Source organism: Podarcis liolepis, assembly GCF_965112155.1.
Source record: "Podarcis liolepis genome assembly, chromosome: 13".
Lineage (NCBI taxonomy): Eukaryota > Metazoa > Chordata > Lepidosauria > Squamata > Lacertidae > Podarcis > Podarcis liolepis.
In genome coordinates, this window is record NC_139573.1 from 40,812,493 (window position 1) to 40,825,807 (window position 13,315).

Sequence of the window (13,315 nt, forward strand, 5' to 3'; positions counted from 1 at the left end):
GTACACCATTGTGGGATTTCGTTCTCCCTCAGCTTTGGTACTCACCCATCTGTTCCACAATCTCAGGTGGGAACACTCGGGAGGCAAAGGCCCGCCGGAAGATGTCAGAGAACTCCTTATCAAGACCCCCAATGCCCATCTTCTCAAAGTTCCAGTCAGGGTTGATGATCGACTGGCGGTTTTCTCTGGTTTTGGATTTGCCTGTGGGAAGGGAGAAAGGAGTCAGCTCAAGGATGACAAATTCAGTCAGCGCATGGAAATGTTGCAGAGTTCTGTTTCCTGTGTGCAAGATGCTAAAGAAAAATTCGAACACAGTGTAGTGTGTGTGTGTGTGTGTGTGTGTGTAGAGGTTAAGAACAAGAGCCACAAATTCAGGGCTGGATTAAGACCTTTTAGAGACCCTAAGCACTTAAAAGATTTTGGTGCCCCCATATATATCTAATTCAAAATATAAACAATAACAACCCGCAAAATAAATTTATTTTTTGAAATGAAACAAAGCCTACAGTAAGATGGAAAATATTTTTGTCTACTTTCACTTTATATTCGATAAAAATTTCTCCTACTTTTTCTGATTACAAAGTCTTTGCTCAAATTGTCAAAACTAATCTTACATAATACACATCTGCTTCCATACTTAGTAGAGATAAGGCCTCGAGCCTGCCTTGTTGAATAGTTGTTCTGTTGGGATTTTTAATATACAGCCGTGCCTTGGAAGTGGAACGGAATCCGTTCTGGAAGTCCGTTTGACTTCCAAAACGTTCGAGAACTAAGCTGTTTGAAAACCAAGGTACGACTGTACTTCAGCCGAGAAAATGAATGCTCAGATGAGCAATTTGTGACTGTTAATGTAAAAAAAAAAACTGGCAACGGAAAATTTCTGTGGTGCCCCTCTTCCCTTGATGCCCTAAGCACATGCTTATTTTGCACAAATTATCTGTTCACATCTCAGTTCAGCCTTGGATCTGCTGAACGGACCCAGGAAGGCAACCATATCTCAGCTTCAGCCCCATACTACCAATCTAACGTGGGGTTTATAACCCCGATGTTCTTGCAGAGTTGTAAAGATTACAAAGATGTGAGCTAAATGCATTCCATATTTAGAAGGAGGGGGGAGAAAGAACATCATAGGAAAGGATCAATCCTGATGACTGGCAATTAATTTAAGCAATTGATCAAATACTTGAGCTAACTTGAGGGTGTGGAAAGGAGCGTTCTCTTCCATGGAAGAAAAACACACACCAAGCACCATGAGCTCAATACACTCCTGTCGTTTTAAATATACTTTTAACTGCAGCACAGGGAAGCCACAGATGATGTACAACACGTAGCAGTCATTGCTGGTCTAGACCCTATAATTGATTTCACGTTGAAAGTACTGTAAGTAGAAATCAATACCGCAGTAGTCCTGACATCAAAGGGGAAAGTGGGGTTTTGTTTTATTTATTTCTTTGGAAAAGGTAGCCAGCAAGTCCTATACACATCGACTCAAAAGCAAGCCCCGTTGCGTTCAATTGAGCTTACTCTCAGGTAGGTGAATATAGGAATGCAGCCTAAACGACTCAAGAGACTTTTAAAATTACAGTATGTTTGGTTTTTTAATTCTATTTCTTATAACAGTGGTATATTTCTATTACATTTTAGAATTGACTTTCAACCGAATGCATAACGTTTCACATTTGTGTAACACATAGAAACCCTAAAAACAATACAGTCGTACCTTGGTTGTCGAACGCCCTGGAACTCAGACATTTTGGCTCCCCAACGCCACAAACCCAGAAGTCATTGTTGCGGTTTGCAAATGTTCTTTTGGAAGCCGAATGTCTGACGGTGCTTCCGGGGCTTCTGATTGGCTGCAGGAGCTTCCTGCAGCCAATCAGAAGCTGCGATTTGGTTTTTGAATGTTTTGGAAGTCAAACAGACTTCCGGAACGGATTCCGTTCAACTTCCAAGGTACGACTGTACTGTTTTCTTCTGAAAAAAGCAAACCAGTTACTACCTTTTAAAAACACAGTACTCTGGTACCACCATTCCATTCTCTGGTTAGAGCACAAAATTACCCAGTATGGAAAAGCATCAGGAAAAAACTGGGAGAAACAGCATCTTTTGGATAGGTTGGTGAAAAAATAAATAATTAGGGCATAAAATTACTCTCCAGCCTTAAAGTTGCTTTTATCTTCTGTGTTATTGTTTCCCAATTTACAGCCCCAACAAAAGCACAGCATGTCCCCTTTCTGTATTTTAGCTTGCAATGCACATGCAGAGGTGATGCCTCCTGGTTAGCTGACCTGGTTTAACAGCAAAAAATGGTCTGCCAACTGCAGTCCAGCTTCTGTGAAGGAAGGGGAAGTTGTCGGTTCGGATGGGATTTAATTACAACCGTGCAGACACAAGGGCTAGCTGAGGTCTAGGGAAGAGGCACTGGGAGGTAGAGAAGCTAGAGGACAGGGAGACAGGATGCAAGAAGGCTGGGGAAAGTTACAGAGCAGACAGAGACAGGTGGAGAAGAGGTTGGTGGAGAGAATGCTCAAAGGGCAGAGAAAGGCACAGAGTCAAGGCAAGGAAGGGCAAATGGGAGAGGTGGCTCCGTCAAAACTCTGTGGCGCTTGAGATCAGGAGGGCCTGTATGAGATGGGTTCAAGAGTGTTAGGAAGGCGGAGATGAGACAGGGGCCTTAAAAAGTGAGCAAAGTAGGTCATGGCCTGAACAGAGGAGAACCTCAGCAAATCAAGGATGCAGGAGATATGGAAATAAAAAGAGGTGCTAAGGCAGTTGTGGGGGATAGATTTGGGGCAGAGCTACACAGGGCCTAGAATTTAGAACATGGGTAGGCAAACTATGACCCAGGGGCTGGATCCAGCCCAATCGTCTTTTAAATCCAGCCCGTGGACAGTCCGGGAATCAGTGTGTTTTTACATGAGTAGAATGTGCCCTTTTATTTCAAATGCATCTCTGGGTTATTTGTGGGGCCTGCCTGGTGTTTTTAAATGAGTAGAATGCGTACTTTTATTTAAAATGCATCTCTGGGTTACTTGTGGGGCATAGGACTTCATTCATCCCCCCCCCCCAAATAATACAGTCCGGCCCTCCACAAGGTCTAAGGGACAGTGGACCGGCCCTCTGCTGAAAATGTTTGCTGACCCCTGCTCTAGAAACATGTAGGGCTGTATAAATTGGCAGGCAGGAAGGAGGCAAGGGAATGAGGGCCAAGGAGCCATGCCACCAAGTGGGCTTAGGACTGCTTGGCTTGCAGCAGGAATGGGGAACCTGCGATTCTCCTCCACATGTTGTTGGACTACAATTCCCATCAGCCTCTGGAGGAGCACAGGCTTCACATACAGAGTGCTTTAGAGCCAAGTGAATTCTGCCTGCTGTGGTTCCGACTGCTATATGGGTGTAGCTTTGTGATCCATCAAGACTAAGGAGGGGTGGCAGACCCAAAAGAGGCACACATCGAGTTTCATGTATTGATTTAAAGAGCTCAGCCAGTCTTTGTCTGCAGGCTTTTGGTGTTTTCATTTATTTTGCTTCCTGCAGGATGGCTGTAATCATACGACCTCTTCCCAGAGTTACTTGGCCTCTTACGACTGCTTAATTTTTACCTTTTACTTTTCTGATTCTCTGCTGCCACATGCTGGTTGTGGGCTGAATTTTAAAATTTGAAAGCAACATGTCTGGGGCCATTCATTCGCTCAGAAAAACTTTCTTCGCTTGATTCCAGAGTCCGATTTTACAATACTGCTAAACAGTGCGGTTTTAAATGTGCGCAAATGATGTCATCAATAGAACAAGCCGCTTAAAGCAGGGCAAGGCAAGGCAGATCTTGCTGGAATTAGCACGCTGCTGATTTTAAACAAGCAAAGGTTTCGACTCAAGTAGTCACCAGCACCTTGCGCAAACTCAGTGCTAAATATATGAGTGCTTAGTATATGAGGGCCACATGAATCTATCAGGGTACACAACGCACCAATAATAATATCCAAGTTGAAGCTAGATTGTGGGTTGATTGATGCTGATGAAAAACAAAAACCAGCAGAACCCCCTTTCCAACACAAGGAGGCTAATTTCAATGCCAACCCTGCAGTACTACCACACCCAGGTACAGAACCCTGCAACTGTGAAGTCTAACTGCCACATAGGCAGGGTTTTCCCAGGTCCAAATCAAAAAGGAAGAGCTGCAGAAAAGCATCACTGTCATTTTCCCAACCGGTTAGCATAGAGTAGCCCTGATTTCACAATAGGTCCCAAAAGATGATACCCCTGTTCTGCAAAGGCAGCACAGGGGACCCTGCTTAGCCGAAAGCTGATTTTTACAGGGCACTTTTTCCCAGTCAGTGGAGATGAGTAAGTAAGAGCAGGGATTTGTGCATTGCCGTGATATTTCTGGCACTTATGGCTGCAGAAATCCACTGCAGCCAACACCTATGGCAATCTCAGAAGTCAGAAGTGTGCCTGAATAAGATTTCCAGTGGTTGGGGTGGGGCTCCAGTTCTCTACAGAGATCCTTGCTTCTCCTTGCTACATCAGAATAGATTATGCAAAGTAATAGAAGCTGCTCAATTTGAAGAAACGTACAGTGGTGCCTCGCAAGACAAAAAGAATTCGTTCCGCGAGTCTTTTCGTCTTGCGATGTTTTTCGTCTTGCGAAGCACGGTCCGTCGCAACTGCGCCTCTTCAAGCGGCTTTAAAAAAAAAGCGCAAGACGTTTTCGTCTTGCGAAGCAAGCCCATAGGGAAATTCGTCTAGCGAAGCAACGCAAAACCGAAAAACCCTTTCGTCTAGCGAGCTTTTCTTTTTTTTTATTTTTTTTTATAATAATTTTTATTGCGTCTTTTTCCAGATTACAAATATAACAGTGACAAAAAATAAGAAAGCACAAAAAAGAAAATAAAGAAAAAAAAAATAAAAAGAAACAAGCACAACAAAACCAGACCATTTCATCAACTTATTTCAGATTTCTATCGGACTTCCCCACATCTCCCCGTAATGCATTCTTGGCAATAAAATTATCAGCAAGTTATAACCTTGTTTCACGTGTTATTTGTACTTTCAATTGCTATTTAAGTTTAAGTTTAAATCTCTTATATTCCAATTAGTTTAAAAATCTTACAATATTTCTTTTTACCCATTTAAACTTTGATTCTTTCATAGGTAATTCAACTTTCATAAATGATCCACTTATATTGCTGGGGCTGACATTTCAAATCATGCGACATCTTAAGATTCATATAATTTATAATACTTTTGCAAATAGTCCTTAAACTTTTTCCAGTCCTCCTCCATCGCTTCTTCTCCCAGATCTCGGATCCTTGCAGTCATCTCGGCTAGTTCCATGTAGTTCATCAATTGCGTCTGCCACTCCTCCAGTGTGGGCAAATCTTGAGTCTTCCAATGCTTAGCGATAAGAATTCTTGCTGCTGTTGTAGCATACATAAAAAAAGTTCTGTCCTTCTTTGACACCTTCTGGCCGACAATGCCCAGAAGGAATGCCTCTGGTTTCTTAGGAAAGGTGTATCTAAACACCTTTTTTAACTCGTTATAGATCATTTCCCAGTAGGCCTTCAATCTTGGGCAGGTCCACCAGAGGTGAAAGAATGTCCCCTCAGCTTCCTTACACTTCCAACATTTGTTATCGGACAAATGGTATATCTTAGCCAGCTTGACCGGGGTCATGTACCACCTGTATACCATTTTCATAATGTTTTCTTTCAAAGCATTACATGCAGTGAACTTCATACCGGTGGTCCATAACCTCTCCCAGTCTTCAGACATGATATTGTAACCAATGTCCTGAGCCCATTTTATCATAGCTGATTTAACTGTCTCATCCTGAGTGTTCCATTTAAGCAGCAAGTTATACATTCTCGATAGTAATTTGGTCTTTGGTTCTAGCAACTCTGTCTCAAGTTTCGATTTTTCCACCTGGAATCCTATTTTTTTATCTAACTTAAAAACCTCATTGATTTGGGCATAATGTAACCAACCTTGCACCATACTTTGTAATTTTTCAAGGCTCTGCAGCCTCCATTTACCTCCAACATTTTCTATTATTTCCCAATATTTCGGCCAGTAGGCCTCCATATTGGGTTTTTTCCGAGCTTTGGCCTCTATTGGTGATAGCCACCTCGGAGTTTTACTCTCCAATAAGTCTTTGTATTTTTCCCAGACCATAAATATTGCTTTTCTGACAATATGGTTTTTGAACATTCCAAATGTTTTTGCCTTGTCATACCACAGGTACGCATGCCACCCTACCGAATTGTTAAAGCCTTCCAGATCTAAGACATCGGTATTTTCTAACAAAAACCAGTCTTTCATCCAACAGAAAGCCGCAGCTTCGTAATATAACCTTAAGTCCGGCAGGGCAAACCCCCCTCTCTCCTTTGCATCGGTTAGTATTTTAAACTTTATTCGGGGCTTTTTGCCCTGCCAGACAAACTTAGAAATATCCTTCTGCCACTTTCCAAAACAATCCACTCTGTCCACAACCTGCAAGGCCTGAAACAAAAACAACATCTTTGGCAATACGTTCATTTTTATAGCTGCAATTCGACCTAACAAGGATAATTTCAATCGTGACCAAATTTCTAAGTCTTTTTTCACTTCTGTCCAACATTTCTCATAATTATCTTTAAATAAATTCAAGTTCTTGGAAGAAAGATTGACCCCCAGGTATTTCACTTTTTTAACAATGTTTAGTTCTGTTTCCTTCTGAAACCCTTCTGTTTCGTCAACTGTCAAGTTTTTCCCTAACACCTTGGTTTTTTGTTTATTCAACTTGAAGCCCGCCACCCGACCAAATTTCTGAATCAATTCCAAAACTCTTTTTGTACTAGATTCTGGCTCCTGTAATGTTAGAACCAAGTCATCTGCAAATGCTTTCAGTTTATATTGTTTCACTCCGACCCGAATTCCTTGTACCTGCTGATCCCTCCTTATCATGTTCAGCAGTACCTCCAGGACCGAAATAAACAACAAAGGGGAAAGGGGGCACCCCTGACGTGTCCCTTTTTCAATATGAAGTTCTTCTGTCACCACATTGTTCACTATCAACTTAGCTTTTTGTTCTGAATAGATTGCCTCTATTCCATTCTCAAACCCCTTTCCCACTCCCATCCCTTCCAAATTTTTCTTCATAAATTTCCAAGAAATATTGTCAAAGGCCTTTTCCGCGTCAATAAAAATTAACACAGCTTTAGTGTTAATATTTGTTTGTAAAAGTTCCAAAATGTCAATGATATTCCTAGTATTATCAAACAAATGTCTACCTGGGAGAAAGCCCGCTTGGTCCTTATGAATTACTTCGTTTAATACTTTTTTGAATCTATTGGCCAAAATATCTGCAAATATTTTGTAATCCACGTTTAGGAGTGAGATGGGACGATAGTTCTTAAGTTGAGTCTTTTCAGTTTCCACTTTGGGTATCAGTGTGATGAATGCTTCTTTCCACGTATCTGGTGCTCTCCCTCCCTCCATAACCTGGTTACAAACCTCCAGTAATAGTTGTAACAAGCAGTCTTTTAATGTCCTGTAATATTTGGAGGTAAGTCCATCCGGGCCTGGAGATTTACCTAACTGCATATTTTGAATGGCATCCTCAATTTCCTGTTGTGTTATTTTACAATTCAAGATTGACCTCTTCTCTTGAGACAATTCTGGTAGGCCATTGTCTTTCAAGAATTGTTCAATCTCATTTGCTTCCTCGGGTTCTTGTGTATACAGTTTTTTAAAATATTTCTGGAAGCACTTCCTAATTTCCCCCGGTTTCTGGATACTTTTCCCTTCAACTTCTAGATTGGTAACATAATTTAATTTTTGTCTCTTTTTCAACTGCCAAGCTAGCAGTTTCCCACATTTGTTCGCAGATTCAAAAGATCTTTGTTTCATTTGTTTGATTTTCCATTCCACTTCTTGGTTTATCAATTTCGTATATTGCGATTGGTGGAATTTGATTTCTCTTAAAATCTCTTTTGATTTTGGATTCGATCTTAATTTTTTCTCTCCTTCTCTTATCTTCTCTAATATCTTATCCTTTTTCCCGTTCCAGAGTTTTTTCTTAATCGTATTCTGTTGTATCAGAAACCCTCTCATAACCGCTTTACTTGCATCCCAGATTATTCTTTTTTCCACCGAGGTATTCAAATTAATTTCAAAGTAGTCCTTTATAGCTTTTTGGGCCTTCTTTACAGTCTCTTGATCTCTTAGCAGGTTGTCATTCATTTTCCATCTGAAGGAATCCGCAGTAGTAAATCTCATTTCCATTTTCAAAGCATTATGGTCGGAGCAAGTCTTTGGGCAGATTTCTACTCTTGTAGTCTTAGGTGCCAGCCCTCTAGATGTCCAGATTTGGTCGATTCTTGTCCATGACAGGTGGGCCTCAGAAAAGAAAGTTCCTTCTTTACCTAAGGGGTTTCTTGTCCTCCATAGATCAATCAAATCCATATTGTCAGTCAGTTCAAAAAAAGTTTTTGGTAGTCTTCCATCTTTAGTCAAGTTCTGGTTCTGTGACTTATCCATAAGAGTAGAGACAACCCCATTCATATCTCCCATCATAATGATATTAGAATAGTCCAGATAGTCCAGTAATGTCTCATGTAGCTTCTTGTAAAATTCTGATTTCCCCTCATTCGGTGCATAAATTCCTAAAATCAAAACTTTTTCTCCTTGGGTTTGTATTTCAATTGCCAGGATTCTTCCTTGTTCATCTTTAAACAAAAATTTTGGTGATAAATTCTCCTTTGCATAGATCACCACGCCTCTCTTTTTGACTCTGTCTGATGAAACAAATTCTTGGCCTAGTCTTTTATTTATTAACACCTTCCTGTGAAGCCTGGTCACATGTGTTTCTTGCAAGCATATTATGTCCAAATTTTCTTTCTTTAAAATATGAAATATCCTTTTGCGTTTTTCCGGGGAATTTGCGCCATTAATGTTCCAACTATACAGCTGCAGAGACATCCTGTATCAATCTGTTGTTGCTCTTATGGGGCGTCTTCTTTTTTATCCAAATCCGAGGGTGCTGGTTCTTTTCCAGACTCTGGTGGAGGCCAAAGAGTTGCTGTTCCTTTCTGCAGGTCTTCTCCGTGATCGTGTAGAAACTTCTGGCAGTCCTCTTTCGTTTTGATTTTAATCTTCTTTCCTTTGTAGTTGAATGATATTCCTTGTGGAAACTCCCACCTGTACGGTATTCCGTTACCTCTCAAAGATCCAGCAAGATCAGAATAATTAGATCTGAGATCCAATAATTGTTTAGGAATATCTTTGTAAATTTGTGCTCTTCTGTCCTGGATCTCAAGTGCTTTGTTAAAATGTAGGTCCAGTAGCTTGTCTCTCTCCTGCTTGGCCCTTAAAATGATCAAACAGTCTCTGGGCCTGTCTTTCCTAGTAACTCTTCCCAATCTAAATGCAGTTGTTATCTTGAAGTCTGTATCTTCCTTTATACCCCAGAATTTAGAAAATTCTGCTGTCAAGAAGCCAATCAGGTCCTCTTTCTCAATCTCTGGGATAGAACGTAATCTTAAATTATTTTCCCTGTTTCTCAGTTCCGCTAAAGCCAGGTAGGCCTGCTGGTCACTAATCTGTTTGTGCAACGGCCGTACCTCTCCTTTCAATTCCTCCACTTTCTGAATTGCTTCACCTGCTTTTTCATTCGCAGCCTCGGCCAATTTCCGATTTTCAGATGTGGCGTCCTTTAAATTTCCAATATCTTGTGAATGCTTGGCCACCTGTTCAGAAAGTTTAGTAATTGAAGATATGGCTAAGTCAACTTTTGCCGATTGGTCATCAACCTTTTTATTCAAAATTGCAAATTGTTGTAACATTTCCTCTAGAAGGGTATTAGAACTCCCTGCTGCCATATCCTCCGCTGTTGGCTGTTCAGCTTCCTTGGAAGAGGCTGCTGTTGTTAGTGCAGTTCCCTGTAAAACAGCAGGGACTGAAGATCTACGAGCCTGAGAAATCAAAGTTGTTTGTACCAATTGTCCTTTCCCTGCTTTCGATGCAGCTCTTGTTTTTGGTGGGCCACTCATTCCACACCTGTCTTTAGATTCAAGGTCAAGCTGTCAAAAGTTCCATGGGAAAGACAAGCTTCAAAGTAAACAACCAAGCCACAGAGAGTCAAAACAGAGTTGGTTCCCAGCAAGTTGTAAATCCCAAAGCCCACTAGAGGGAGTATTGTTGCAATTCAGGAAAGAAGGAACAAAGTTTCAGTCGCCATTAAAGTTCCTGCAGTTAAATAAGTAAACAATATTCCTTAGAGAAGACTTTCTCCCCTCTAGCAGAGCCCTCTCAATATTGCCACAAAGTTTATCTTGAGGTGCAAGGTACAGTCATTAATTTGTATCCACCAGTGCTGCCTCTATGTATCCAGTTCAACTCTGTATTTGTATCCGCAAAAAAGCCTTTTTCCCCCTGCAAGTCCGAGACTGGGGTTCTTGACGTTTTAAAAGTCCAATAAAGAGGATAGTCCCCACATAAAATAAACACAATGACAGAAAGAGTAAAAGTCACTTGCCTTTCCCTTCAATTGCTAACTTCAGCAGACGCATGTATATCCCAATTTAAAGCCTTTTTCTATTGCTTCCAGCTTGACAGTTCCTTTGCCTTTGATCACTAAGCACCACCGGGAGACGGACTTCCTTTTTCTCGTCTCCCGCTTTCAGCCAAATTCATAGATTTGTAATCCAATTTCGAGTAAATCTTACGAGTAGTCGATTTGTAATCCAATGTTAAGGAAGAAAGGTCGGCGCTCATCAGTAACAGCCGCGCGGCTTCACTCCCGCAGAAAGAGCGATGAATCCACAGCACCGCTTCCCCTCCGCGCTTCCGGAGCCCCTTACGGGGTCCCTTCTTCGGTTTGGGGGTCGCTCTTGGTGCCCGCCGGATCCCACGGCCACGAGCTCGCTCTGCTCGTGGTTTTTCTTAGTGGGTCGTCGCTTTGCCGCAGCGAACGACCCTTTCCTGCGGAGCCCCTCTTCGCAGCGCAAAGAGGACCGCCATTACTTGTTTCGCGCCGCCTCCGGAAGTCCCGTCTAGCGAGCTTTTCATCTTGCGAGGCATTCGTCTTGCGGGGCACCACTGTACACTAGTACCTTGGATCCCAGATGCCTTGCAAGTCGAATGTTTTGGCTCCCGAACGCCACAAACTCAGAAGTGGCTGTTCCGGTTTGCAAATGTTCTTTGGAACCTGAACGTCCGACACTGCTTCCGCGGCTTCCGCTTGGCTGCAGGAGCTTCCTGCAGCCAATCAGAAGCCGTGCCTTGGTTTCCAAACATTTTGGAAGTAGAACGGACTTCCGGAACGGATCTCGTCCGACTTCTGACGTACCACTGTATACATGCTAACAGATTTCAACTTCTCCGTACGCAAAATTGGGACTGCCTGGCTACCGAACTTTTAACCTTTAAAAAAAGTTCAGCCTTGTCTATCAACTCTCCTTTTAATTTGATCAGTTCCCCAACCCACATACAGGTATTTCTCTTCTTTCTTGCATAATTTTTGCTCCCTGCAGCTCCTCCTACCCTCTCCTGTTCCAGCCATGCAAGCAGCTAAAAAAGGGGCCCATGCAGAGCAGTTTTCATCCCGGCTTGACCTACTCACTCAGCCAGCTCTTCCGCACCTTCCGAGCACAGAGGACAAAGGAACGAGAGCCAGAGAGCAAGTGGGCATTCAAGGGAGCGAGTGAGAACCAGAATGCAAGTTCCTGCTGGATGCTTTGGCATAACCCCACTTCCCCACGGCCTGCCCTGTCTCCTCCTGCAGCAACAAGAGACACGAAGGGGAGCCGAGTGGAATATCCATCCTTCTAGAGGGACTTGGCAGGGTTAGAATTCACCCCACCTGAACACTCCAAGGGGGCCTTGTCTTCACTGCCGGAAAAGCCCTAGTTCTTATCCTTTGGGCTGAGACTTGGCTTTTTCCATTCAGTATCTTCTCCCTGGGGACACACCTCGGTTGCTTATACAGTCGTACCTTGGTTCTTGAACGGAATCCGTTCCGGAAGTCTGTTTGACTTCCAAAATGTCCAGAAACCAAGGCACAGCTTCTGATTGGCTGCAGGAAGCTCCTGCAGCCAATCAGAAGCCACGTCAGACAGTCGGCTTCCAAAAATAGTTCGCAAACCGGAACACTCGCTTCCGGGTTTGCGGCGTTTGGGAGCCAAAGTGTTCGAGAACTAAGCTGTTCGAAAACCAAAGTATGACTGTACTCCGCTTTGATTTGGGCATACAGTGGGACCTTGGTACTTGAACAGCCTGGCTCCCAAACAAATCGGCTCCAGTACACTGCAAACCCGAAAGTGTTTTGGTTTGCGAATGTTTTTTGGAAGCTGAACATTTGAAGCGGCTTCCGATTGAGTGCAGGAACCTCCTGCAGCCACTCGGAAGCCACACCTTGGTTTTCGAACTGTTTCGGGAGTCGAACGGACTCCCGGAACGGATTAAGCTCAAGAACCAAGGTACCACCGTATCTGCAACTAACCCCTTTTTCGGTCTACTCCCTCAGCCTAAAAGAGCTCCTAGGAATTTGGAAGTTTTACCATGGATTCTTTTTCCCAACAGAAACTTTTCTCCCACAAACCTTCCCCCACAAGACTTGCTCCAAGCCTAGCTAGGAGAAAAGGAGCTACGGGGAGGCGGAAAGTTTCAGCAAACCTTCCCTTGCCAACACCTCACCCACTTAATCTGCTACTTGGTGGCAGCCCATAATTGAAGGCAAAATTCTGCTGCTATTCTGTGTGGTTCTACCTTGATGAATGCCCTGCCTCTGGGCCCCATCCTGCCCCACTTTTATCAGCTTCATGCAACACCTGTTGCCTACACGGTGTGAAAGGAAAGGAGCATCGAGTGATAATAATAATAATAAAATTTTATTATAACGCCAGGCAACCACTAAGGGGAGAGATATCCATGGAGCTAAGAGTCAGGGCTGCTTGCTAGGCTCTAGCAAAAACACAAAGCTAAATATTATTTGAGTATGGTTAGAGAAGGACACAAGGGCAACATGCACGCCCCCATTAAGTGTTTCCTGAATTTGGCAAATGCAAATATAGCCTGAAGGAAGATTTGTACTGAGGAGTAATTGTAAAATAAAAGAGGAAGGAAGTTGTTGTTGTTGTTTAGATAGATGGACAGAGAGACATAGATGCAAGCTATTATACAGTATTTTGTTCAAGGGTACAGTATAACCTACAGTCTGGAAATTCTTGAAGTTAATTTATGACTCCGGAGCTGAATGTTTGCGCAGTCTCATGTTGATTTTTCAGCTGGGCTGGCTACCTATATATCTGAACGAATAAAACTTGAGGCGGCTAACACA

At 42.8% G+C, this 13,315-nt stretch overlaps 1 protein-coding gene across 8 annotated transcripts in view; it reads right to left on the reverse strand.

Moving 5' to 3' along the window:
• Positions 1–13,315, reverse strand: part of NSF (N-ethylmaleimide sensitive factor, vesicle fusing ATPase) — a 271,739-nt gene that overhangs the window by 216,283 nt on the left and 42,141 nt on the right. For all 8 annotated transcript variants that reach the window (XR_014518107.1, XM_083469738.1, XM_083469739.1 and 5 more), the window contains exon 8: positions 46–201. Coding sequence is in view for 7 of the 8 variants with exons in the window: in XM_083469738.1 (XP_083325864.1) it covers positions 46–201 (156 nt within the window). In the remaining variant the exon portion in view is untranslated. The remainder of the gene's footprint in view (positions 1–45; positions 202–13,315) is intronic.